Here is a 24274-nt window from a genome sequence, read left to right on the forward strand (position 1 = left end):
AAAAAATAAGTCCTTGCCATGCATCTTTGGTTCCTACTGTCGGCAGTGCACCTCAATGCTGGACACAAGACAGCCTGGGGTGGTTTCAGCTGCTCCTGTCACAGCACTGTTGAGCCCTCCACTGGGCCTTCAAGGGCATGAACAGGTTTAGATCCTTCTGCTAGTTTACTTTTCATTTTTGCCTTCTGAGCATGGCACAAGGCCAGGAAAGCACTCAGAGGAGTTTCCCTCAAATGCCCTTGCAAGCTTGCAGAAATGACAACCCACTCTATTGTACGCATTGCTGGGAGGTGGGGCCAGCTAGGCTGGCAGGTTGCAATGACTTGATCATTAAGGCACAATTTCCAGGGGCACATGTCCAAATGCAAGTTATGGGTATGGGACTGCAGGGGCGGGGGCGGGGAGGGGCGGGTCCTCAGGAGGCTGGTGGGTAAATGAAAGAAAAGGGGAATGTGAAGAGAATGCCCCTCCACACCCTTATGGCTTCATTCCCAGCTTGAACCAACAAGCTCTAAAAATGGTTTGAAGAGGAGTGAAGAAGCCATTTCTAGAGGAGACATTATGTAGAAGTTTATGGGGGCTATTAATTCAGTATTTTGTTTGTTTGTTTGTTTTTTAAAGCTCTGCCCAGAGAAGGAAATCTGAAGCTTCATGTCTCGTAAGTAGATCTGGGGGAGGCCTCACTGAACCTGATTAATGGGTTTATGCCCCCACCTCTTGGCTACACACTGCAATAGCAATTAGGGGATTGCAGCCCTCTGCATTTCTCTGGTGGGCTCTCTGTCCTCCAGTGTCCCCATCTGTGCTCACTTTGGCACACACATGTAGCTCAGTGAGGGCCAATTCCAAGCCCTTCTCAGCCTTGCCTATTTCAAAATGGCAGCTTCCTGAAGGGCTGTGGAAGAACATCATCCAAATGGTGCTATTCTAACAATGACCAAAGGGGGCACTACCGAGTAACCATGACCCCAAACACACCAGATAAGCAGCCTATTGCCACTGTCCACAGCCAATCTGGAAATAGCTTGGGAGGTGGAAAGGAGTGAAAGGAACCCCCCCCCCCCAAAAAAAAAAAAAAAAAAAAAACCTTGGAAAAGGAGTGGAGAGGTAGAGATATCTGACAAGCAACAGGGCCCCACAGCTCAGGGACACAAAAAAGTAAATACCAGTAAAGCAGACTGTACATTTTTCTTTTCTTTTTTTTTTTTTTTTTTTTGGTAACTGAATGATCCCATTATTTGAGGCCCTTCACCCATTCTGTCCAAGGGGGCAATATTTTATTTACTCCCTTTTGATGAAAATGAAAGAGCCACATTCTCCTAATGCTCGAATCTCTCTGAAGAGTAAGTGAGCATTTTGGAAGGCAGCTGTCTCTGGTCACTTTAATGTAGTCCAGGTCCTCATGAGGCAATGAGTGATCTCACCTGCACAATCCATACCATCTCTGGTAGCCTGGGATGTAAATATCTCTCAAGCATCCAGAAGTTATAGGATCTGAATTTTTACCTTATTTATTAGGTGAGGAAAATAGAATATGCTGAAATATCTAGTTTTCCCATCATTCAGGACAAGTCTAAGTAGAAAGCTGTGCCATGCCTAGACAGGCCAGGCTCTAGGGTTGGCAGCTACACGGAAACTTGAAGTTGAGGCTACCCATGTGTTTGGAAAAAAGAGAGCTGGGCTGAAGGGCCAAACTCCTGAATTCTGCATTGGCTCCATTTAGACAAGTGACTGTGTCCAAGGCACCTCTCTGTACCTAACTTTGCTTTTTTATAATAGGGTTCAGGACATGTCTTGTCTCATTCTCACATGAGAATAGACTGAAATGATAGATTGAAAATGCCTGGAGGGGGATAGAGTAATGTATGTAGTTCTCTATAAATAGCATGGGGTTTTCCTTTTTAAAAAGTTGAGAGTCAGCTTTATAAATTATTTAAACCTCCCTGCTGGACCCAACCTTGGGAGAAAAAGATGGATGATAAAATATGGCCAAAGCTAGAATGTTCATGATATTTATAATTCAGCCCTATATTTTGGTTATCTGAAAGCAGAGACTAAATTCAAAAAATACCCATCCTTGGGAACTACACAGCAGAGAGATCTGCATGATCGTTGTCAATTCTTTTCCTGTATTTGAAGAGCTTCTTTTCTACAAAGAGCTCAAATGCAAAGAATTGTGGCACGTAAGCGTGGAAGTCACCAAGGCAAGAGAAATTATAGCACAGCCCTTGGGGAGGGGAATTAGGTCAAGCCGCTCACCCTCAAAAAGAGGAGGTGCCTGTTCCCGCGAGTGCTCAGGTTCATGACAGAGACAGAAGGCTGGGAGCCCAGATGGTTCCTGGAGTATATGAAGGGCAAGGAGGCATAAGCCCTGAGCAATTTAAAGAGAAACTGCTTCCTGTCTGTCTTTTATTCTGTTATATTATCTTTTGCCCCATGGATCTGGTCTCAGTGATGAGGTGTCAGTGCTCATGGCCAGTGGCCCAACCCCACAAATAAATGTTGTCTGAGGCTACCTGATAAAAATGAGAGAAGGCCAGCATGCACCTCAGCACTGTCCCCTTGTATGTTATCTTATACCAAAGCAGAGAGCCAAAATGATTCATAGAGCCATCAAAAGAGGAGCTTATTCAGGAGGTGCCCTTTCCCCAAACTCTAGGCATCAGAGATTAATTCAACATGAGTTAAGGTTAGAAAGGGTGTGAAACATGTCATGCTGTTCATGCAAGTGGTCCCTTCTGGCTTTGGTCTCTTAGGATGGAACCACAGGAGAGTAGAGGAGGCCCCCATTGTCCCTGGCCAGCTTTGGATAAACGGGAACAGGTTGGTCATCATCCGTGGTTTTACCTGGAGTCTTCATGGACCGCTTCTTCTGGCCTGTCAAAAAGCAAGTGCAGGTTTGGATGGCAGGGAACAAAGTTGACGAGGAGGCTGAACACTGCATGAAGAGAGGACCAAGCCAATGAGAGAACAACGGCAGCAACAGAAAACCAAACAAACCCTGCAACAGACCTGATGGGGGATGAGTCGCTGGACGTGGATGAGGTGGGCATAGGGCTGGATGGCGCCGAGAACATGGGCCAAGATGGCGAGAGGGGTGAAGTTGGGCTTGGATTCGGGGGGCTGCAAGACAGAACAACCAGAAAACTCATCAGCACACACAGGGAAACCACAATGGGAGCATGGGAGGTTCATGGGAGGCCAAATGTTGGGGCATTGGAGCAGAACACAGGAACACTAAAACCCAGGAACATGTGGTCAAGGCCAAGTCACATTTCTCCAGACCAGATCTTTGCATCTTCCAAGGAATTCCTGTTCTGTAATTCCTCGAAGCACAAACATGTCTCTTTGCCCAGCAGAACAAACTGCTTTCTAGGTGACAGGCACTTCTCCAATCATGTTCATGGTACCTCTGGCCATCGGTGGACAATGCCTGAAACCATATACCTGAGCTCCATATCCTATCACCAGCCTTGTTCCCACACAGGGCTAGCTTAGCACCAGCCTCAGCTCCCACTCTTATGGGAATGTTTTAAACTTATGTCTCAGCAGAAACGACCATTTTTTTTTTCTGGGCCACAAGGGCCAGAAAACAATTTCCTGTTTACATTTTTAACTGAATGGGCTATGTGTCATTAGAGATCGGAAGCACTGCATTAGAAACTCAATAGTGGATATGGACACACACCTCTTAGAAGGTGGTGTGCAAACACGGCTGTGTGCAGTTCCCTGGAGGTTTGCTCTCTAGGCTAGCCATTTCTCCTTTCGTGGATTCTGGGCATTTTGCTGCTTAAAGAAAAAGCCCCAGTGGTAAGGCAATTTGAAAAAGAAAAAAAAAAAAGCACTGAAACCTTAAATCTGTCCATTTTGTTCTTTGATGGGTGGTTGATCAAAGATTTGAAGAGGAAAGGTTGAAATTACTCACTAAAATATGGTTTGTGGATTTTAATTGACCATACTAGCCCTTTGACTTATTTCCACAAATTATACAAACACTTGAAATCACCTTAAGTCCCAGATAGTGCAAACACCAAGGGCTGAGAAGACATGGAAACCAGCTGGCCAGAATGCTGCCTGCAGCCCCTGAGTCTCAGCCGACTGCTGGGCTGTTCAGACCAAGCACTTTATGGAGGTAAAAAAAAAAAAAAAAAACAAAAACAAAAAAACGACAGAAGTCTAATTCAAGGGGAGGAGACTTTCTAAGCAAGAACACATGTATGTTTTACTAAATGGGACTTCTCTAGGGTACACCAATTCAGAGGTGAGATTCGATAATGGCCCTAATTACCTATTGTTGTAACATAAACACCTTTGGAAACATACAGGAAAAATCTATTTCATAAGTTCATTAGATATCCTCAGATGAATCTGATGAAACGTTCATTAAATGCCATTATGTGTTATTATATTTCTAGAATACAAATTCCATAACAGCAGGGATTTTTCCCTTTTGCTTATCGTTGTATCTCAATGTCTAAAATAGTACATTACAGGTATTCAGTAAGTAATTGGTGAGTAAATTAGTGAATCTCATTTAACATGACCCCACAAGCCTGCAAACAGGCACTATTTAAATTGCCATTTCACAAATGTGAAAACTTGGGCCAACATGAGGCTTGCCTCAGGACAGCCACCCTGTAAGTGACAAGGCTGAGGTTCAAATCCCAATCCCAAGCTCAGGGCTCTTTTACCAGTGTACAGTCTCTGGGACAACTGGTCTTGCTGAGTGTCTCAAAGCTGTGCTGAGCTTCTTTACAGACCTAGTCATAGCATTAACAACTTTTTTTTTTTTTTTTTTTAACCACTGATTTCTGAATTTCCTGTACATGCTACCACATCTGCAAGGGAGCATGAGAATGCAGCCACAGACAGATTCAATAAGACTCCACACATTGTAAATTCCAACAAACTCCAGGATCCTGCCTCTAGTGTTCTGTCTGATAGATTCATATAGCAAATGGAATTCATATAAGGGAAGAAATTCAATTCAGTGTATGATTCTTTAAATTTTTTTTCTCAATCTAGCAAAGACTTGTCATTAAGTCCCTAGAATGATCATGACAATAAGTGGAATTTGCCAAGATCCTTGACTTCAAAGAGCTGAAAATATATCTGACAAGATGGGACAAATTAAAAAAACAATTGTAATATAAGACAGTGAGATCCATGAGCTAAGGGATGTAACTCTATTATTAGTGTAATACCTGTTCCCGCCCGACTCAGTCTAGTCCTGGAGCACTGTTGCCTCACTTCCACTGTAGTCCTCAGCAGTGTTGGCAAGAGAGGGCTTACTTTCTCGGTCCCCTCATTTGACCCTGCCCCACTAGATAATGTCCTAGGAGGCAAGGCCTGGCAATGACTACAGCCCAGGCACCCAAGTCTGACCAGGAATGATTTGGAGGTTTGGAAACAGCCTAGTCCTAGAGGCCTCGGGGCCTGGACTAATCTGTTCCTTTGGTCAGTGGTTGCCACAGGACAACTAACAAGTCTTTATATCTTTTTTTAAAAAAATGATTTTTATATGTAGGAAACACATTCAGCTTCCTATCCCGTCTGTACCAACAATTATGCCTTTGGCTAAAGGCAGAAGTGGGAACCTAGTCAAGAACACACGTGGGTTCTGAGTGTTTTCTCATATCATCATTATATATAAATGGTTCTTGGCCAGTAGGACAGGGCTGAAAGCATGGGGGGTGTGGCTGGAATGCAGGGTATGCGTAACTACTCTGAGTTAGTCGTCAATCCCCATGTCAATTGCCATAGTATCAACTGCTATTTTTAACAACTACCAGAACTTCATTTATTTGTGTTTTAGCCACAGCAATAACATTTATTTGCTATGAAATGACCACAATTTAAAAATTCATTACCGCTACATTTGAGTTAGTGTAAACAATAAAATGCACACTCCCTGGTACTTCTATTTTTAAAACACTAAAGGAATTATGACTTTTGTTTACTTGTACTTCACAGACATGTCATAAATGTCCCTATCAATAATACTAGTGTACATTTTATATACTACAATGATGCTCATACCAACAGGTGGCCTATCTACATAAAAATACTCCTCCAAGAGACACAGAGCATATTACATTTTAGTTTTGATGCAACTCAAACAACATATAAGTGGAATAAAAGAGGTACAGGGATGAGGATAATGGTCTAAGACTGTACAATGTTAAGTTTTCCCTTCACTACAGCAGTATCTGGCTATAATTTGCTTAAAAATGACAGCAATTGACAAAAAAATCACTCCATAAAAATCCCAAACAAAACAGGCTAATAAAAAAATGTTCAATTTCATTCTTGGCTCTAAAACCTTCAGTATCGAATTCTCAACCTTTTTTCCCATTAATGAGGCCAAAGATATCAAGATTAAAGTTAAGATAGGAGAAATAACTTTGTAACTACAGTTTTAGCAGATGACCTCTAAAACCCTCCCTACAACCCTCAGTTCAGCCTGGTATTTTGGAGCTCAACACCCCAGCACCCTAAGTACTCCTGGGGTACTCCTGGGGTCCTGCCAGGAGCCTCATCAAAGCCCAACTATAGCAACAATGACAACAGCTTTAACTTTAGCATGGATGGAACATTTGCTGATCTGGTTTGCATCCAACTGGAAGGCTTGCATCAGCTCCAGTTTGCTGGCCCACAGAGTCCCCAGAAGGAGTCAGACAGTCCCAGTCAGTTTCTCTGACATTCACTGGACAGTGAAAGAATAACGGTTAGGAAGATAAGGCTAAAAGCCTTGGCAGCATGCAGGGCTGTGGCCGATAGTTAAAGCACAGTGTGTAGCAATATCATCAGCTTGACACCCTTCTGTGGTGACTCATTTGAATGATGGAACGTCTGGTGTACCAGCCAGGGCATGCCTGCCATGCTGTGGACGGGGCTGCCCAGGCAAGCTCCCAATTTGAAGATGAATATGGCAGACCCTCTCTGGTCTCCTCACCACAGTCATGGAGCTGGTACAAGAAGAGTGCTCTTACTGGAGAGGTAAGCTGACCATTACGAAGAAAGATAATTTTTCTATATTCTGATAATCAAAATTATAGTCAGCTTGGTAGGAATTGAAAAGTATGAAAAGGCAAGAAGAAAAATGATAGTTAATAGTGACAATAGTGTCCCCCTCACTTTTGGGGGGCATAATGCTACATATGTAATTAATAACTGTTTTTTTAAATCATTTAATAAATAATAAAAATTTCCCATGTCATTAACTAGCATTTGATATTGCATTTTAAAATGGCTACAGACTATTGTACAGTACACTCTGATTTATGTAACCATTCACTCATTGTATACATTTAGATCACTACCCCCCTTTAACTATTATAAACAATGCTGCAATCATATCCTTGTAGAGGATCACTGTCTGTATCACTGATTGTCTCCTTAGCATAAATTCCTGGAAGTAAAATTAGTGGGTCAAAGGCTAGGAGCTGCTTTTAAGGGTCTTGATATATCCTGCAAATAGCTTTTCAAAAAAATCCTATCAAACTGCACTCCTACCAACACTGGGAATGCCTTCTCACTGTGACCCTTCCAGCATTGAGCATTATCATTAAAACAAATAAATAAAAAATAAAAAAAGAGAAAAGAAACCTAGATCAACTTTCTTTTCCCCTTAGTTTATGAAGGTTATGTTGGATTCTTCTCTTTCCTGGCATTTTCAATGATGTACAATTGAATACAATTCCCTTCCTGTGTTCTGTTTCTACCTGGAAGCAATGTTTAATTTTCCAAAGGGAATTCTGCCAAGAAAGTAGTTTGGGAGGGAGACAAGTAGATGGACAGAGAAACAGACAAGCACAACCTGGAATGTCAGACACCTGGCCTGATGGTGTGTCTGCTCCCAGAGAAGCAGGGAGTGGTGGGTATGTAGCTCAACAGAGGAATCTCCAAGACAGGGCTAAGTAGGAGGAAGGAGGTACACAGGGAGGGGAAGAGTCTTGTGCCAGCATCCCACTATGGAGAAGACATAAAATCAGCATTTACACCGCTTTGGGCAAGCAATGGCCCATCATCTGCAGTATGGGTTCCTGGTCACTTATTTCAGGCCTGGGCTGCAGATCCTGTCAGATCACTGGAACAGAGCTGACCTTAATGATCCATCTTCCTTCCTTCCTGATTAGACTTGGAATTGGGGATGATGCCATTATATCCAAGGGGAACTACTTTCAACTTCTCCCTCTGTCGCCATAATGAGAGAAGAAAACATTTCATGAAAAATCTTTGTATTTTTATCTGATCTATTCCTAGATCAGTGAATTCTTCCTTGAAAAATATCCCTTTATGTCTTGACTTAAGGTCTACATAAAAAAGAAAAGGGAAGTCAAAACTTCAGCCATCAAAAAAGGGTCAAAAGGAACACTGATTAAATGAAGTAGTGGTAAGTCAGAGCAAATGATACAACAACGAATTTTTTACCTGTTGGGAATTTAAAAACATATCTTCCTTAATGTATGTCCACTCAAGCTTCTATAACAGAGAAGTCATATATACTTACCAACTTTCAGTATGTGCTTTTCAATTTTATAAGTGGAAAAAAATCCACGTGCCTCAAGCTTCATTGTTCTGTGTTCTTTTCTGACAATTACTAAGTATGCACATGTGTTTACACAGATTCTTTCCCCTCATCTAATATAATTTAATATGCATTTTTATTCATACAAAGGCAGTTCTGTTTCTTATTTAATAATATTAACTGGCGAAATCCCCTTAGGACTGTAACAATTGTAGGCAGTTGCTTTTTAAAATACTTTAAAAATAATTTCGCTAAGGCAGGGGATGTAGCTCAGTAGTAAAGTACTTGCCTACCATGTGTGAGGCCCTGGGTTTGATCCCAAGCATGTCCTAAATAAATAAAATAAAGTTTGACTAATCTACAATGTAGTGGTTCTCTTTTCCAGCTTTTTAAAAACAATTCTGAAGTAAAAGTTTCAAATCAATTTTAAACTCAGATGGTATGGGTGGGAATGGTGAGTAATTCCACAATTTAAACAAAATATGTAATCTTATAATAGGCATCTGCTATTCTTAGGTTTCCCCCAGCTGCTAATTTGAATCTTCTCACATAGCATAATACAGAAATACAAGGTAGAGAGAAAAGCTCTGGATTTGAAATAAAGATGTTTGGACAACAGTCCTGGTTCAATTGCTCTTTGTCTAGGGAAAAAAATCTCAAGGGAAAGGACCATAAAGGTTAAATTGGCCCAAATGCCTCTACTGTGTGTGTGGCACACAAAACTTATTGAGCTTAGTATTATTTCCTATTGAACAAGGTTTAGCCTCTCAATGTTTTTCAATAACACACTCAGGTATATCAGAATTGGTTCCCAACAGAAAACATATTTATTCTCTTTCAACTACACAATTTCACAAGTTATGAAATTATTTGTAAAATAATGCTAAAGTACTTTGGGGGCACTACAAAATGTCTATATGATAGCATTTGCTATCTCCCAAGATTTGAATGGTTGATAATAAATCATAATACCTCCCTACAAGGCATTTACTATCTTAAATTGAGCGCAGTTACAATTGTTATTCTGTATAAAATGAAGATACTGTGCTTGCAAAACCAAATTCACTCACTGTGACATAAAAATAAAAGGCAAGATACAGTGCTGGAGGATTGGATTGAATCTTTCACTGTTCTAAGACCTAACTTAACAGTCACCATTCTAATGCCAGAGGTGGGTAAATGTGATTCCTAAATAAAATCTGGAAGCATGAAGCTGTATCTTCTCTAGGGGGCTGAGAATGGAGAAATGGGGACACAGGCATTCACTTTTTATTTTATATTTGTTTACACTGTTTGGAAGTTTTTTCATAGACCTATTCATTTAATAAGGATAGTAGAAAGTGCTTTCCTAAAAACAGAGCTAGAATAATTGAATATGGAAAAAAAGTGACCCAGGACTCCCTAACTCACAGCACATAAATCAAATGACTTCCAAATGGATTACAGATCTAAATACCAAAGGCAAACAATAAAAATGGTAGAGGAAAACAATCAGGTACATGGGGGTAGGCTTTATCCAGCAGAGCATAAAGAGGGCTAACTGTAAGGGAAAATACTGATATATTTGACTATATTAAAATATTAACATTTATCAAAATACAATATTAAAAGAGTAAAAAAGTTAGTCTGTAACATGTAAATTAATAAAGGGCTCATAGCTAGACTATATAAAGAACTTCCACTGGTCAGTAAGAATATGACAAGCAAGTGGGAAATGGGCAAGAAACATGAACAGGGACATTAAAAGCGAAAACTCAAAAGAAATGGTGCTCAACTCTTCTATAATGCAGGAAATGCAGATTAAAAGCACAATAAGATGATACTATACACCCACTAGAATGACTAAGTAACATCAAAATAGTGAAAATATGAGGTGATTATGGGGAGATAGAACATCTGAAACTCCTCTTTTGCGGGAGGAGGGATATGCACTGCTACAACCATTTTGAAGAATAGAGTGGCATCATCTAGCAAAGGTGAGGATACCTTTTTCTACCCAGCGGCTCCATGCTCAGATCCACACCTAGAGGAATGTGCACACATGTCCCTGGAGGGGACAATGTACAAGGATGTGTGGAGGAAAGGATTTGGAGAAATAAAAACTGGAAACCCAAATGTCAGCAAAAATAGAATGAAAAAAATAATTTTAGTATATTGCTACAATGGTGCCCTCTATTACAAAGAAAATGAAAGAACTCCAGGTATATGAATGACTCTTAAAATGGTTGAGCAAAAGAAGCCAGACTCAAAAAATAACAACATATTCCTTTTAGGGGTACATACAGTCTATCCTCATGATTTTCAGATTCCTAACTTACAAATTCAATTATTCTTTAAAATGCCTCTGAACCCCCTATCCCCAAATAAACACTTGGGTGCTTTGAAGGTCATTTGAGGACATGAAGGGAGCAGTGAAAAACTTGAGTCACCCAATATGCGTGACTGAGGTCAAATGCAGCGAGGCTCTGCCTTCTGGTTCCAGTGTCCTTTTGAGGTCTATTTAGTGCCACATTTTTGTGCTCTTTTATTGGAAATTTTGTTTTGTTTGAAATGCCTGCCCCCTACCAGCCGGCAGCTGAAGCCTATCTGGTGCTCCTTAGCCAGGCTGTCATGTGCCTTGCAGAGAAAATACATGTTAGATAAGCTTCATTCAGGCAGGAGAGATAGCACTGCTGGTCTTGAGTACAACATTAATAAATCAACAATACCATTAAATAAGGCACTTTAAACAGAAATATAGATACAATTGTATCATTTAAGTCGAGGATGATGATGTAGGGATAAGAGGCTTGTGGGAACCATCCCCTGTAGTTCCCCTAGGAGCCAAGATTGGGTATTGGCTAATTCCGTGTTTGCAGTGACTCTGCAGAACATAACTGTGGTGAATAGCAAGAATCAACTACATTTAGAGGTAAAAATATAAGTAAAAATAAGGAGTCGATTACTGTAAACATCAGATCAGTAATTACTGTGAGGAGGGAGAGGAGTGTGATAGGAGAGGAGAAAGCAAGAGATGGGACACTGGTGAGATTGTACTTCTCCCCTGGGTGTTGGTCACAGGAGTGTTTACTAAAGAATAATTAGGTAAGCATTATGTTTATAGCTCATGTACTTTTTTTACATGAAATATATTAAAAACTCATACTTTTGGACACTAAGGATATCAACATATTAACAGCATTCATTCTCTTAGTAATGAGAATAAAGATAACTTGTATTCTTTATACTTTTTTTCTTTTAAAAAGGTTGTATTATTTAGAGTAGTTTTTAGGTTTACAGCAAAATGGAGCAGAAACGATAGAGTGCCTACATACTTCCTGCCCCTACACATGCATACCCTTATACTTTAAAATATTTTCCACAATTAATACATTTGTGACCAAAAATGAATAAGTGTTGTTACAAAAATAATCTCCCCAGCCCATTCAAAGTATTAACTGTACTCTCTAGAAGAAGGGTGTGTGTTAGGGGCAAAAGATACTTTAGACTTTGTTGCACCAATCCCTAGTTTAGGTTGCACAAGACAGCAGCTCCCAACTCATTCTGTTTCTCTGCTTTTTCAGTCATATGAAATCAACAAATATTTACTGAGCACCTTTTACGTGCAAAAACTAATTCTTATTTTCCACCTTTCTCACTAAGGAATTATGTTGACTATTTTAATTTTTTTGAACTTTTTTTTTTTAACTTTAGTAAAGTTATTATAGCAAATCAATGGTGCCCCCCTCCCCCAATCCCTTCCACTGGAGTACAGGGAAGTCCAGGAGGACATCTTTGATGTCCTGCTTTGAGCAGGCTGGACAATATGTTATAACTACACTGTCTGTGACCCCTTGGCCATCTGGCATACTTTTCTATACAGTCTACTTTCAGGGAATATTTCCTGTTTGGGCTAGGGGGAGGAAAAGGAGGGTAAAGGATTTCATAAGAATCTAAATGTCCACGGCTGAAAACAAAAGAGAATCTAAAATTAGCATTGGTGGCCCAAGATACCTCAGCTTAGCAGTAACCCTGGGGAGAGGGGATTCCTCGAATAACAAGCCTAAAATATTTCACTACATTCAGAAGTCAGAGCAATAGAAAAAAAGCACTTCTGCCGAGGACAATGTCTAGGAGTGTTAAGTTAAATTCCTGCAAGCATACAAACCTAAGTCCGGATACCATGAAAGGCGTATGAGGCAGAGAGATAAGAAGAGATGAACTCTGGTGGAAAGCCAACAGTCTCTGACTCCCTTTCTTTCCCCCAAGTGAATAGCTGACTTCCCTCTAATTCTGGTGTTTATTCAATAGTCTAAACATGTGGAAAATTGTTTCTGATCCAATTTCGACCTACTCAAGACTTCTTCTGCACTCTGTACGTATCTTCCTTGCCTGGGCCTGCCTCTCCAGTGTGACTGTACCTAAAACCCACTTTCTCCCCATCATCTTGCTTGGCCTCCACGGTGGCTGGCACAGGCTGCCAGGAAGGAACACAATCTCACCAGGCTTCAGGGTGATTTTTCACCCCTTGTTCCTTTGATTCTGAAGTGCTTATTGACTTGACTGGAAAACACTTTAAATGATTTTCCAGCAAGGTCACCCTTTCCACTGGAAAAAAGAGTTTTAACATCTGTGAATAAAAACAAACCCAAGGAAAATGATTTTTATATTCCCCTCTAGTTCGTGTACTTCAAAACCAGTCCATTGAGAAGTCAATGAAAGCAAAGACAGCAAAACACCATTAATTCTCATCTCACAAAATTAGAATTTCTATTTGTTTCCAAACTTGAGGTAGATCCAAATTTACTCTAGAATCTTTTGAGTTACTAAGCAAATTTACAGGGGAAACAAGAATTTTCATGTAAATGCTTAATGAAACCATTCCTGTTGATCATTTCAAATTGCAAATCTAATGATGTCACTGTCTACTTAAAACACTTGGGAGCTTCCCTGTTGATAGTAGAACACAGCCTCCTCACCTGGAATACTCCATGAATCTCAAGCCCACTTTATTTACCTTTTACCATTCTGACTATCCTATGGTACATTCTAAGAACATGAACCTCCTAAACACATAGCTCACTAAATATTTGAATGTTGTTGAATGGGTAGCATTTGGCTTTCATAAACTTCCCATTACCTACTAAATGCAGCTGGGTAGAATGGAATATGAAGGTACAGTTTATTCTTTCTTCTCAGCTTTCCCACTCCTCTTCCTCTGGTTGGGTAAGTTCTTGTTCACCCCAGAATTGAATGATTCTATTTATGTGATGTTCTTAAAAAGACACTGGTGGGTCCAGTCTCCCATGGATTTTACAGCAGGGATAGGCATGTGATCCAGTCTGGCCACAGTGACTGGTTCAAGGATGGACATCTAACTTAACATCATTCATTCATGGAGTCTAATACATAAATGATGTTCTTTCTTGATCTTATACCTAAATGTATTGGCTTAGGGGGACCAGAGATCTTTTTTCATATTACATAGCAAACATATATATGCAAAATAAAGTTTTGAAAGAAGGGAAAATGACCTAAGCAAAAATAATAATTTGGGCTCCTGGATCCAATTGTGCTTAAGGATAGACCTATCCTGAGACCTTCTAAAATGTATGCTCAAAACTGCCATTTTTTCCAAGGAAAAAGCAAGGTAGGTTTCCCTCATTTGAAGGTCTCTCATGATAAGCCCCAATGCTCCTCTCAGTAGTTGTCACGTGTCTTCATTTCCCCAGGATTCTCTAGGTGGGCAAACTTTTTCTGAAGGGACCATGAAGTAACTAGTTAAAATTATAAACCAAGAGTCAAAATTGAGGAGAGTAAGTAGGTACTTTATATAACCATTTAAAATGTTAACTGCCTAACAGTGGAAAAACATTCTTATCTCACAAACCATAAATCCAATAAACAGACACCTGCCCAGATCAGGCACAAGGGCCTTAGTTCACCACCTCCATTCTTGTCACACTGACACCAGTCGACCTGTGCTGTGGGCATACCTCAAGCTTTCCAATTTCCATGTTCCTGCAGTGCTGCTGTTCACACCTTCAGTATCTCCTCCCTGCCCCTCACCACAGCCCAGCCACCTATATTCCAATATTCCATCCAAAGGCTGTTTCAAATGCCACCTCCTTCCTGAGTCTTCTTTGATATCACAATGAGTTACATCTTTCTCCTTTGAAGCCTCAAGGACTATGATTTTCTTCCAGTCTTGACCCTACCTTTATCCCTTTTCTATCTCTTACACACTGTGAATATTTAATAAGCCTTTCTGGAAGGGACCATATTCAAAGGCTGTCTTTAAAAAAAAAATAAGAAAAAGACTCCACAGGATCAAAGTCAAAAGTTGAGGCAAAGGAAATATGAGTCCACCAGAAACCAAGGGCAAGACTGCTGGCAGCCAGGGAAGCCAGACTTCTGTATCAGAATCGCCTGACGTAAAACAGCACTGTTCTCACATGGCCTTGTCAGGACAGCTGCACAGACAACCCCTGGTTTGTGCACCGAAGATGATTATGCTCAACAAATACGACTGGCGGGGAGTTTTGGACATTGTTTTTCTGAAGTAGGGAGGGAGACAGGCGCGCTGGATGAATTCCTATGTTCTAGCACTCAATTTCAGTCACTCATTGGCTTCCTTTTTCCTGATGAATGGGTAATATTGCCCACTCTCAGTCACACACACCTCAGTCTCAGCACTTCTGCCTTATCTGTGAGTCACCTATGTTGTTAAAATACAATGTTTTCTTAATATTTGTCTGTAAATTGATCACCTTAACAAAACGTAAACATCTACTTTAGTCCATTCTAAATAGTAAAAACTCATTGTTATTAAGATAAGGAAAAAAGTTCATCCATGCACCATTTAAAATCATTATGGGTATCTCAGTGCCACAAGGCTCATATTTTGAAAATTTCTATTCTTGGCCATCAATACTTTTTTTTTTTTTTTTTTTTTTTAGGTTTTGAAAAGTGTGGCATATATTTTCTCAAGGCCTGTTTAATTAAATTAACTAATAAAAAAGTTTCTCTTCACTCAGGCAAAGTATTTAGTCATTTCATATTTTTCCATCTTAATTTTGATATCATATGTCTCTATTACTCACTAATAAGGATAACAAAAATCAACATTGATGAAGGTGGGCACAGTGGACACACCTATAAATTCAGTGATTTGGGAGGTTGAGGGAGGAGAATCCCAAGTTTGAGGTCAGACTTGGTGGATTTGGGGGTATAGCTCAGTGGCAAAGGGCCCCTGGGTTCAATTCCCAGTACCAAAAAGTAAAATTTTTAAAAAATTAGAAACTATGGAAAACTTACTATTCCCAGGAGAGTTTAAAACAGGTTTGTTGAGGAATAATTTACATACCATGAAATTAACCCATATTAAGTGTACAAATTTTAGTACACTAATAAAATTCTACAACCATCACCTATATCTAGTTTTACAATGTTTTTAAAACTAGATATAGGTGATAACCTATAAAATTCCTTTTTTGAGGGGAAAAAAAAGTCCCTTTGCCATTTACAGTTATCTCTTCCCTTGTTTCCCAGCCATTGCAGCCAGTCTAGCTCTGTAGATTTTTCTCTTTCTGGACATTTTACAAAAATGGAATCACATATTGTGTGTGTGTGTGTGTGTGTGTGTGTGTGTGTGTGTGTGTCTGTCTTGTTTCTTTCATTTAGGACAACAGTTTTGAGGTTCGCCCATGTTGTAGCATGAATAGTGGTTAATTCATGTTTATTACTAAATTCTATTCCATTCTATGGACGTCTGTTGTCTTTTGGGTAGTCAGAATTCTGAACAGATTGTGGATTCAAGTCCCTTATTAAAGATAATATTTGTGAATGTATTTCTCTAGTCTGTAGCTTGTCTTTTCATTTTCTTAATGGTATCTTTTGAAGAGCTAAAGTTTTTAATTTTGGTCAAGTTCAATTCATTAATTTGTTTTTTTTTCTTTTATGAAGTGTGTTATCATCATCATATGTAAGAAATCTTGACTTTACTTGAAGATTTACTTTTAGAAATTGTCTGGAAATGTCTTTATTTCAACTTCATTTTTGAAAGATAGTTTTGTTGAATACAGAATTCTCAATTGTCTATTTTTTTAAAAGGACTTTGAAAACCTGCCTCCCTCTGTTCCTGACATCAGGCACCTGCGGCTCAGGCAAACCTCAAGTGCCTTCCCCTTGCTGCATCCTTGATAATTCCTACTCTTACCCTCAATCTACTGGAGCCTCCTCATTTAATTGAGGAAGCACATGTTGGGAGACATAACACATACACACACACACACACACACACACACACACACACACACATTAGAGGCTGTTTTTGAGTAAATATCCTCAAAAAGCCTCAGAAGTGGGTCCACTGGTGCCATCTGTTACAAGGGAAACGAGAAACCACCCGTCTGCCTGAACTCTGCTCTTGTCGAGTGTAATTACCTTCCTGGTGAAGGATTTGAATCATTGCAGTAAATCCCTTATGCAGCACACATTGTATTAGGAAGGCATTCTGACCCGAAAAACCAGGGTTTTTGCTCTTTCTGTCCTCCAAAGATGTAGAAAACCTCAGCTATGAGAGCTGGAAGAGTGAACTGGGCCTCAGCCTTGTTTGCTGCTGAACAATAAATATTTGTTGGGCACTCTTCACCCTGCTGCAGACTCTGGGAACTTAGCAAGAAACAAACCCCATGAGGCCTCTGTCCTCAGGCAGCTCACATTCAGTGACAGGGAGATGCAGCTTGGGAGAGCTCAGGCTGGTGCAGCAGAGCAAACACCAAAGCTTCTACATGTACTTTGGTTAGATTATCCTTGTAAGGTTTGTATTTTATGTACTTTCTGATGTGTGTAATATAACAATTATTGAGGTAGGTTTTATTTCACAAATCAGCAACTAGAAACAACAAACATATTGGAAGTACATCCCCAACTATATTTTCTTTTAATATTTTTTCATCATGCACGTGATGAAAAAAGTTTAGGAAACATTTTGTATGTGCCTGGGTATAAAACAGACAATAAACAAGTAAATAAGCAAATACGATCATTTTAGACAGGATTAAGAACCAAGAAAAAAATTAAGATCAGTTGGTGTGGAAGGAGATAGCTGGGTGGGAAGGGTATAGGTGGGGAGATTTGGATTCCTTGATAGGGTGACTTCTTTCTGGAATAACATTTGGACTGAGATCACAACAAAGTTTTCAATGAGGGTTCACTCTCTTAAAATGTCAGAATACGTTTTTATTTTAAATAATAGTATTAAAAGAAAAGTAACCTCCATTTCCTCCCAAGCTCCCTCACAATCTCTTTTTGTTTAATCATAGAGCCTTTTCCCAGGACAGTGTACAAACTTAATGGAAAGGGTCCCATTTTGAAAGAAAGACCCATCAAAAAAAGATCAGTAATAAATGTTGGCCTGGTTGTAGCAGAATTCCCAGTAGTAGCTGGTAACAGCAAAACATATTTTTCTTTTTTTCTTTTTTTTAAAGAGAGAGTAATAGAGGGAGAGAGAGAGAGAATTTTTAATATTTACTTTTTTTTTTTTTTTTTTAGTTATCGGCGGACACAACATCGTTGTTTGTGTGTGGTGCTGAGGATCGAACCCGGGCCGCACGCATGCCAGACGAGCGCGCTACCACTTGAGCCACATCCCCAGCCCAAAACATATTTTTCTTACAAGAAATTGTTTCTTGGTAAAGCTGAAAAGTTTGGGGAAACAAATGCTTGCCTTTTCAATAATAGCTCTGTGTTCACTAAAAAAAAAAAAAAAAATTAACATACACAAAAACATATACATACACACTGCTTGTTCCTTCTTGAAAAAGATAAATTACACAAACAAACAACCAAACAAACAGCCTAGAGACTTCTCTTCCTCTGAGTAAACTGCCACAGTTCTCTAGGGGACCCACCACATGGCTGAATCTACAGTTATCACACTTCCTTATTTTAGGGCACCCTGACTTCACTACCTGAGGTACAACATTTCCCATGTTCTATTCACTATTTTCAGTACATTTATGTCAATTCACTTACAAAGGTTTACCTGGCAAGAGAATTACAAGCCCGGTCAATTCTGTTCTGAAATAATTAGCCTATATTTCCAAATATCTCCCCCTGAAACGTGGGTGAGGACGAGCTTTCCATAGTGCCCCCCTCTACAGCACGTCTCTATTAACCCCTCCTTCTTACTGCTGTCCAGGGTTATTGTGACTAAATGGTAATCTGAATATATTTGACATCCTGTCATTCTCCCGGGAAACTACGGGAAGAAAAGGAGAATCCTTCCAAGTAAGAACATTACAAATTACAATTCAGCAAATTACAAAAGTGAAAGAAAATGTTTTGTCCTTTTTTCAAAAGGCCTCACACTAGCAGGCAACTGAGTGAATCCAACAGGGTTGGGGCCTAAGGATCTATGATTTAAAAATGTGATTCCTTCCAGGCCTCGTGGTTCTGATGAGTAACTACAGATAAGAACCATTGGTCCTTGGTTTCTAGTGTTCCAAGTCAGCTTGGAAATGAGTGGGAAATTCATTGCACAGGTACTTTATATGGTAGCAAAACACCTTTTTGGTTATTTTGTTCCTCTAAAAATTTTCATTTGTCTGCATGGATTTTATTATTGTTTTTGGCTCTTCAGAGATACAGAAGTTTCTTGTGCACTGAATTAATAAATATTCAATCTTAATCTGTGATTTGATCAAAAGAACTACAGGAGTTATTTCTGAGAAGAGAGGACCTGGGCTGGGGTAGTTTGGAAAAACTTCCTGTAAAATGGGGTGCTCCTATTTTCCTTTTTGGGGTTTAAAATTAAGAGGACTTCAGCCTCCTTGTAGAATCAAGGTCAAGAGCAAAGTGGGGCCCTGCTGAGTCTGGGCTGGGTGCTTCTTCTTGTCACTGACTTGGTCCAACAATCTCGTGAGGGCTGCCCTGATTTTGCAGAGGGGAAAGCTGAAGGTTAGAAAAGTGAAGTAATCTCTAAGAGGCGAGAAGTGGCAGTGCTAGGACTGAAGTCACACAGCTGGCCCCAGAGCCTGCTGCTCTCCTCCTGCCTCCCTGTTGCTGCTTCCACAGGGCTGACAGCTCCTGACAAAGTCTCTAGCACACTCACTAAACCAGCTTGGCGGACCCAAGGTACCTGCTTGCCCCATACACAGGGGACTTAGAGGGAATTTGCTTGAATTGACCTAGAGCCTGTTGAAACAGGCAAAATCCCAGTTCTATGAACTCATAAATACACATTAAATAGAAAATAAAGAAAAATGGTTTGGAAGCTTCTCAATAGTTTGATGGGCTGTCTGTTTTCAGAGAACACCTGTCATATGTGATAAACAGACTTCTAACTGCAAACAATACCCTTAAGAGTAGTGAATTAACAGTAAAGAGCAGGAGTTGGGGTCAGATAGCCCTCGAATACTGGTTCTGCCACTTAGTCACTGTGTCACCTGCGGCAATTTATTTAACTTCTATGTGCCTCGTTTTCCTCCCTTGCAAGATGGGCATCATTAATAATACCTACACCTCCAAGGACTGGTGAGAAATAAAGGAGATTTTATATATAATGTACTTAGTCCATTAAGGCTTGGCACACAGTATGTGTTACTAGACGGCAGCTGTTAGGATTAGGATATGCTTGGCTGGTCCTGAAAAAATGGCTCTTCTGTTTTAGAATGAAAACTAGTTTTAAGGACATGGTACTTGGTGCTTGTACCACCCATAAATCCCGAGGCACTGATCCAAACAGAAGTGAAAATGAAGAGAGACATGTACCATCACCTAACAAAATGGAAAGAGAGGGCAATGCCACGTCTTGAATTCTGGATATTCATGGAACAATTATTAGCTCTCTTACTTAGCATAGACCTGTCACCGAATCTGCACAGCAAAGCTCCCCCATGGAGAAGGGACAGAGGCAAGTTCACAGGTGCTCAGGCTGTGTTACCAGTGGCAAATAGGCCCACGGGTATCCAATTACCTGTGCCCAAAGCTCAGAATTTCATGTCCAATTGGAGTTGTAGATACCAAGCTTTGGCTCACTTGTGAACCTTCGTTAAACCCCAGGGTCTTCTTTCAGGGCAGGCAAAGAAGAGCTGACTGTTTCTCTACTGGCTCTCTCAAAGAAGAGCTGATGGTGTCACTGAAGGGCCTGATGTGACAGCAAATGGGCTGGGAAGACAGGGAGGGTGGCCATCACCCACCATCCACACTCAATTCTAGTGGAGATAGGGGAAAAAGCCTGGATTCCAGAGTGTTCCTGTAGACAGCTTCCTGAGAAGCCCCACATGGAAATGAAGTGGGGGACATAGTTGCAGGGTAATATAGCTGCCCCTGGGTATCTGATGGGAGGGGTCAATTCCAGTACTCCCACCTAGACCAAATCTGCAAATAAATAGTCCAATATATAAAATGTCACAGTATTTGCATATAACCTACCCGTACCCTCCTGTACGCTTTAAGTCACTTCTAGATTACATATAATACCTCGTGCAATGTAAACACTAATTATACAGTTGTCATCATTCCCCAAACAATCAAGTATAACAACCAAAGTCTGTACATGTTCAGTACAAACACAATTTTATTTTTAAAAATACTTTTTATTTTTAGTTTGCTATGGGTTAAGTGTCCCACAAGGGTTAATATGTTGAAATTTAATCCCCACTGTGAGGTATTAAGAGGGTGGAAACTTAATCTGACTATCCTTTGGAAGGTGATTAGAATTAGCTAAGGTCATTAGGATGGAGATCTTATGATTAACAACTCATACCTTTAAAAAAAAGAGGGAGCCAGGCGTGGTGGTACCCACCTGTGATCCCAGTGGCTCAGGAGTCTGAGACAGGAGGACTGCAAGTTCAAGGCCAGCCTCAGCAACTAAGAAAGGCCCTAAGCAACTTAAGGAGACCCTGTCTTAAAAAAAAAAAAAAAAAAAAGTACAAAGAGCTGAAGATGTGGCTCAGTGGTTAAACATCCCTGGGTTCAATCCCTAGTACCAAAATAAATAAATAAATAACATAAATAAGTGGGAGGGAGACAACCACACATGTGCTCCCTGTCTCTTGTGATATGATACCCTGAAACCCTCAGGGACTCACCTATTAGAAGGTTATCACCAGATATAGCCCCTTGATGTTGGATTTCCAGAAATATGAACCAAAATAAACTTTTTTTTTTTTTTCACAAGGTAACCTGCTCCAGGTATTTCATTATGGGAATTTATGCAAATAAACTAGTACATTGTTGACAGAAACTGCATATGCAGAACCCACAGATATGCAGGGCAAACTGTACTTGCTTGAAGTGGGTGGGCTGCATCCAGGGATACTACCTGCTCTGAACAGCAACAGCATACAGGTTTCATACAAATGCTGTGAGGGACAGTGCTGCTCACTCTTATAACATTCTGCATGGTGACTTTTGTGGTTCCCATCACTAGGCTGGAAAAGGAAGGCTGTGCCGCATTCCAGGACATCAGGCCTCTGTAAACAGCTGAGTTTCTTGGCATGGCAGTTGGGCCTTTGGAACAGCTTCCCTCCCTTCTTTTCCTTCTAAGCCACCAGTCTCTCAACATCTAACTTCCCCTCTCTCTGTCCTCACCTCTGCCAATAGGCTAACACTGGTTCCCTAAGCAGGGTGATTCCTTCAGGACAACCAGCCTAGAAAAGGTCCAGTAAAGAACTTCCCATGGTATGTCCACAGTGTGGGATGGGCAAGTGCCACGGAAGCAGGTAGAGTGTGGCTGGGAACCTTCATTCTGCTCACTGGCCTGGTGACTTGTCTCATTTCCTTCCTTTGAGAGCCAGGAAAATGCTGCTCCAAGGTCATTTGTGAGGACTGGAGAAATCAATGTATACAAAGGGCCGGGCTCTGTCTGGAACGTAGAAAGTGGCCCCAGACATAAAAGCAAGTATTGGCATTTAGTGAATTTGATAAAGTGGTAGAATTAGGGAAAGGAAGAAAAACTTTAGTATTTTGATAGCCATTCATATTTTTCTAAAGCAAAATTAACCAGGAAGGACTGTAGGGGTCTGCTCAATTCAAATAGTCAAAGATAATTCACCTTCTTTCCTCTTCTTTTGTTTATGGCTTAAAATGGGGGAGAGGGTTGCTCCATAATATCTTTTTAATACAGAAATATATATATATATAAATATATATAAATATTTACTTTTTAGTTGTAGTTGGATAAAATATCTTTATTCTATTTTTAGATAGTGCTGAGAATTTCCCAGGGCCTCGAACGTGCTAGGTGAGTATTCTACTGCTGAGCCACAATCCCAGTTCATATATATATATATATATATATATATATATATATACATTTAAAAGAATTTTTGTAGTTGTAAATGGACAGAATGACTTTATTTTATTTGTTAATTTTTATGTAGTGCTGAAGATTGAACCCAGTGCCTCACTAGCTAGGCAAGTGCTTTGCCACTGAGCTACAGCCCCAGCCCAGAAATATATTTTTTAATACAGAAAGAAAATTCATTATTTTTATTTCTATCTATAAGAGGAATTTAAGCTTAATGCAGAAAAAAAAAACACCTAAGAAACAATAACAGGCAGAAAACAAAACAACACCAGCCATCAATACACCCACTTTAGACACTACTGTGTACCTACTGGAGACTATTTTAGAACCTTCATATTTGTGCACATATGCATCCATTATATTTCATTTTATACATTTAAATGCTCCATAATTTGTTTACTTTTTATTATGTTTTTTTTTCCAGTAGTGATTTATTTTGCAACATCTCCATGTCAATAAACAGATATCAGCATCACAGTGTTTAATAGTTGCGCTGTCTAGTTCATAGCTGTGTGATAACTGCCAAAGCATCATCACTGTTGGACATTTATATTATTTTCTCTTGTTATTATAGATAATAAAAATTTTTTCACCTTTGTCTAGATCTCTGATCATCTCCTTACGATAAATAACAGAAGGACAACAGTCAAGTCCAGGACAAGCCCATCACAAGGCTTTGACCTGTGATGCCACATTGCTCCTGAGAAGGGTCTTGATAATTTATATTCCTACCCAGTGGGGCAGTTTGGTCTCAAACATGCTTCTTTACCCCTCCTTCCCCGCTTTTTCAGTTTCTTGGGTAAATTGGGTTTTATTGCTTCTGCCCAATGAACCAATCAAAACAGCTAAGGCAAAAATGGGACAGATCCAGTCTAGGTTCAAGCCATCCCCCCAAAACAACTGGGCACTCTAAGAGGGGACTTTTCTGAACACTGTTTCAGAAACAAGGGGGTTGGTAAGAGATGGAGGGTAGGTTTGTTTTCCATTAGCCCCTTCTCTTGAATTGAGAATGACTGGCTTCCTCCAGTCCATCAATCAGCAAATTGAGTCTGAACAATGAATTACAGCAAGGGAATGAATGAGCTTATATAGAGAAGAGATCCACACGCTGAACACACGCACACACACACACAGGCACCCACTCTGCAACTCCAGCTGCAGGGTGCTGGACGCGTGCTGGCAGGTAAAACATTCTTTGACAACCTTCATGGAATCAAGGCGGAATGCTCCTTACTCATTTTGCTTTCTAAAGGGGAGAGAACAAGGAAAGCTATATTCAATTAGTCTGGGTTAGAGGCCTGAACATTTGTAATGAGTATTTTAGCAAGTTAAAAAGAGTCATTCTCTACCCTCAATGAGCAGGAAAGGCAGCTGGCATTTCAGAGTTGGCAAACCCCTCCTGAAAGATCAATGTTGTCTCTGTATTTGATAGACTGATCTGGTTCAAG

The 24274-nt window shown here is 40.1% G+C and overlaps 1 protein-coding gene across 3 annotated transcripts in view; it reads right to left on the reverse strand.

Annotated features, from left to right (window-relative positions):
- The window catches only part of ARHGAP26 (Rho GTPase activating protein 26), a 426612-nt gene that overhangs the window by 18570 nt on the left and 383768 nt on the right, over positions 1-24274 (reverse strand). Inside the window, exon 20 of one of the 3 annotated variants that reach the window (XM_081295152.1) lies at positions 2848-3123. The exons of 1 other annotated variant lie outside the window; for it this stretch is intronic. In XM_081295152.1, coding sequence (XP_081151278.1) covers positions 2848-3123 — 276 coding nt within the window. The remainder of the gene's footprint in view (positions 1-2847; positions 3124-24274) is intronic. One more of the 3 variants, XM_081295153.1, reaches the window with a different exon arrangement.

Source organism: Spermophilus citellus, assembly GCF_964194105.1.
Source record: "Spermophilus citellus genome assembly, chromosome: 1".
NCBI classification, from domain to species: Eukaryota; Metazoa; Chordata; class Mammalia; order Rodentia; family Sciuridae; genus Spermophilus; species Spermophilus citellus.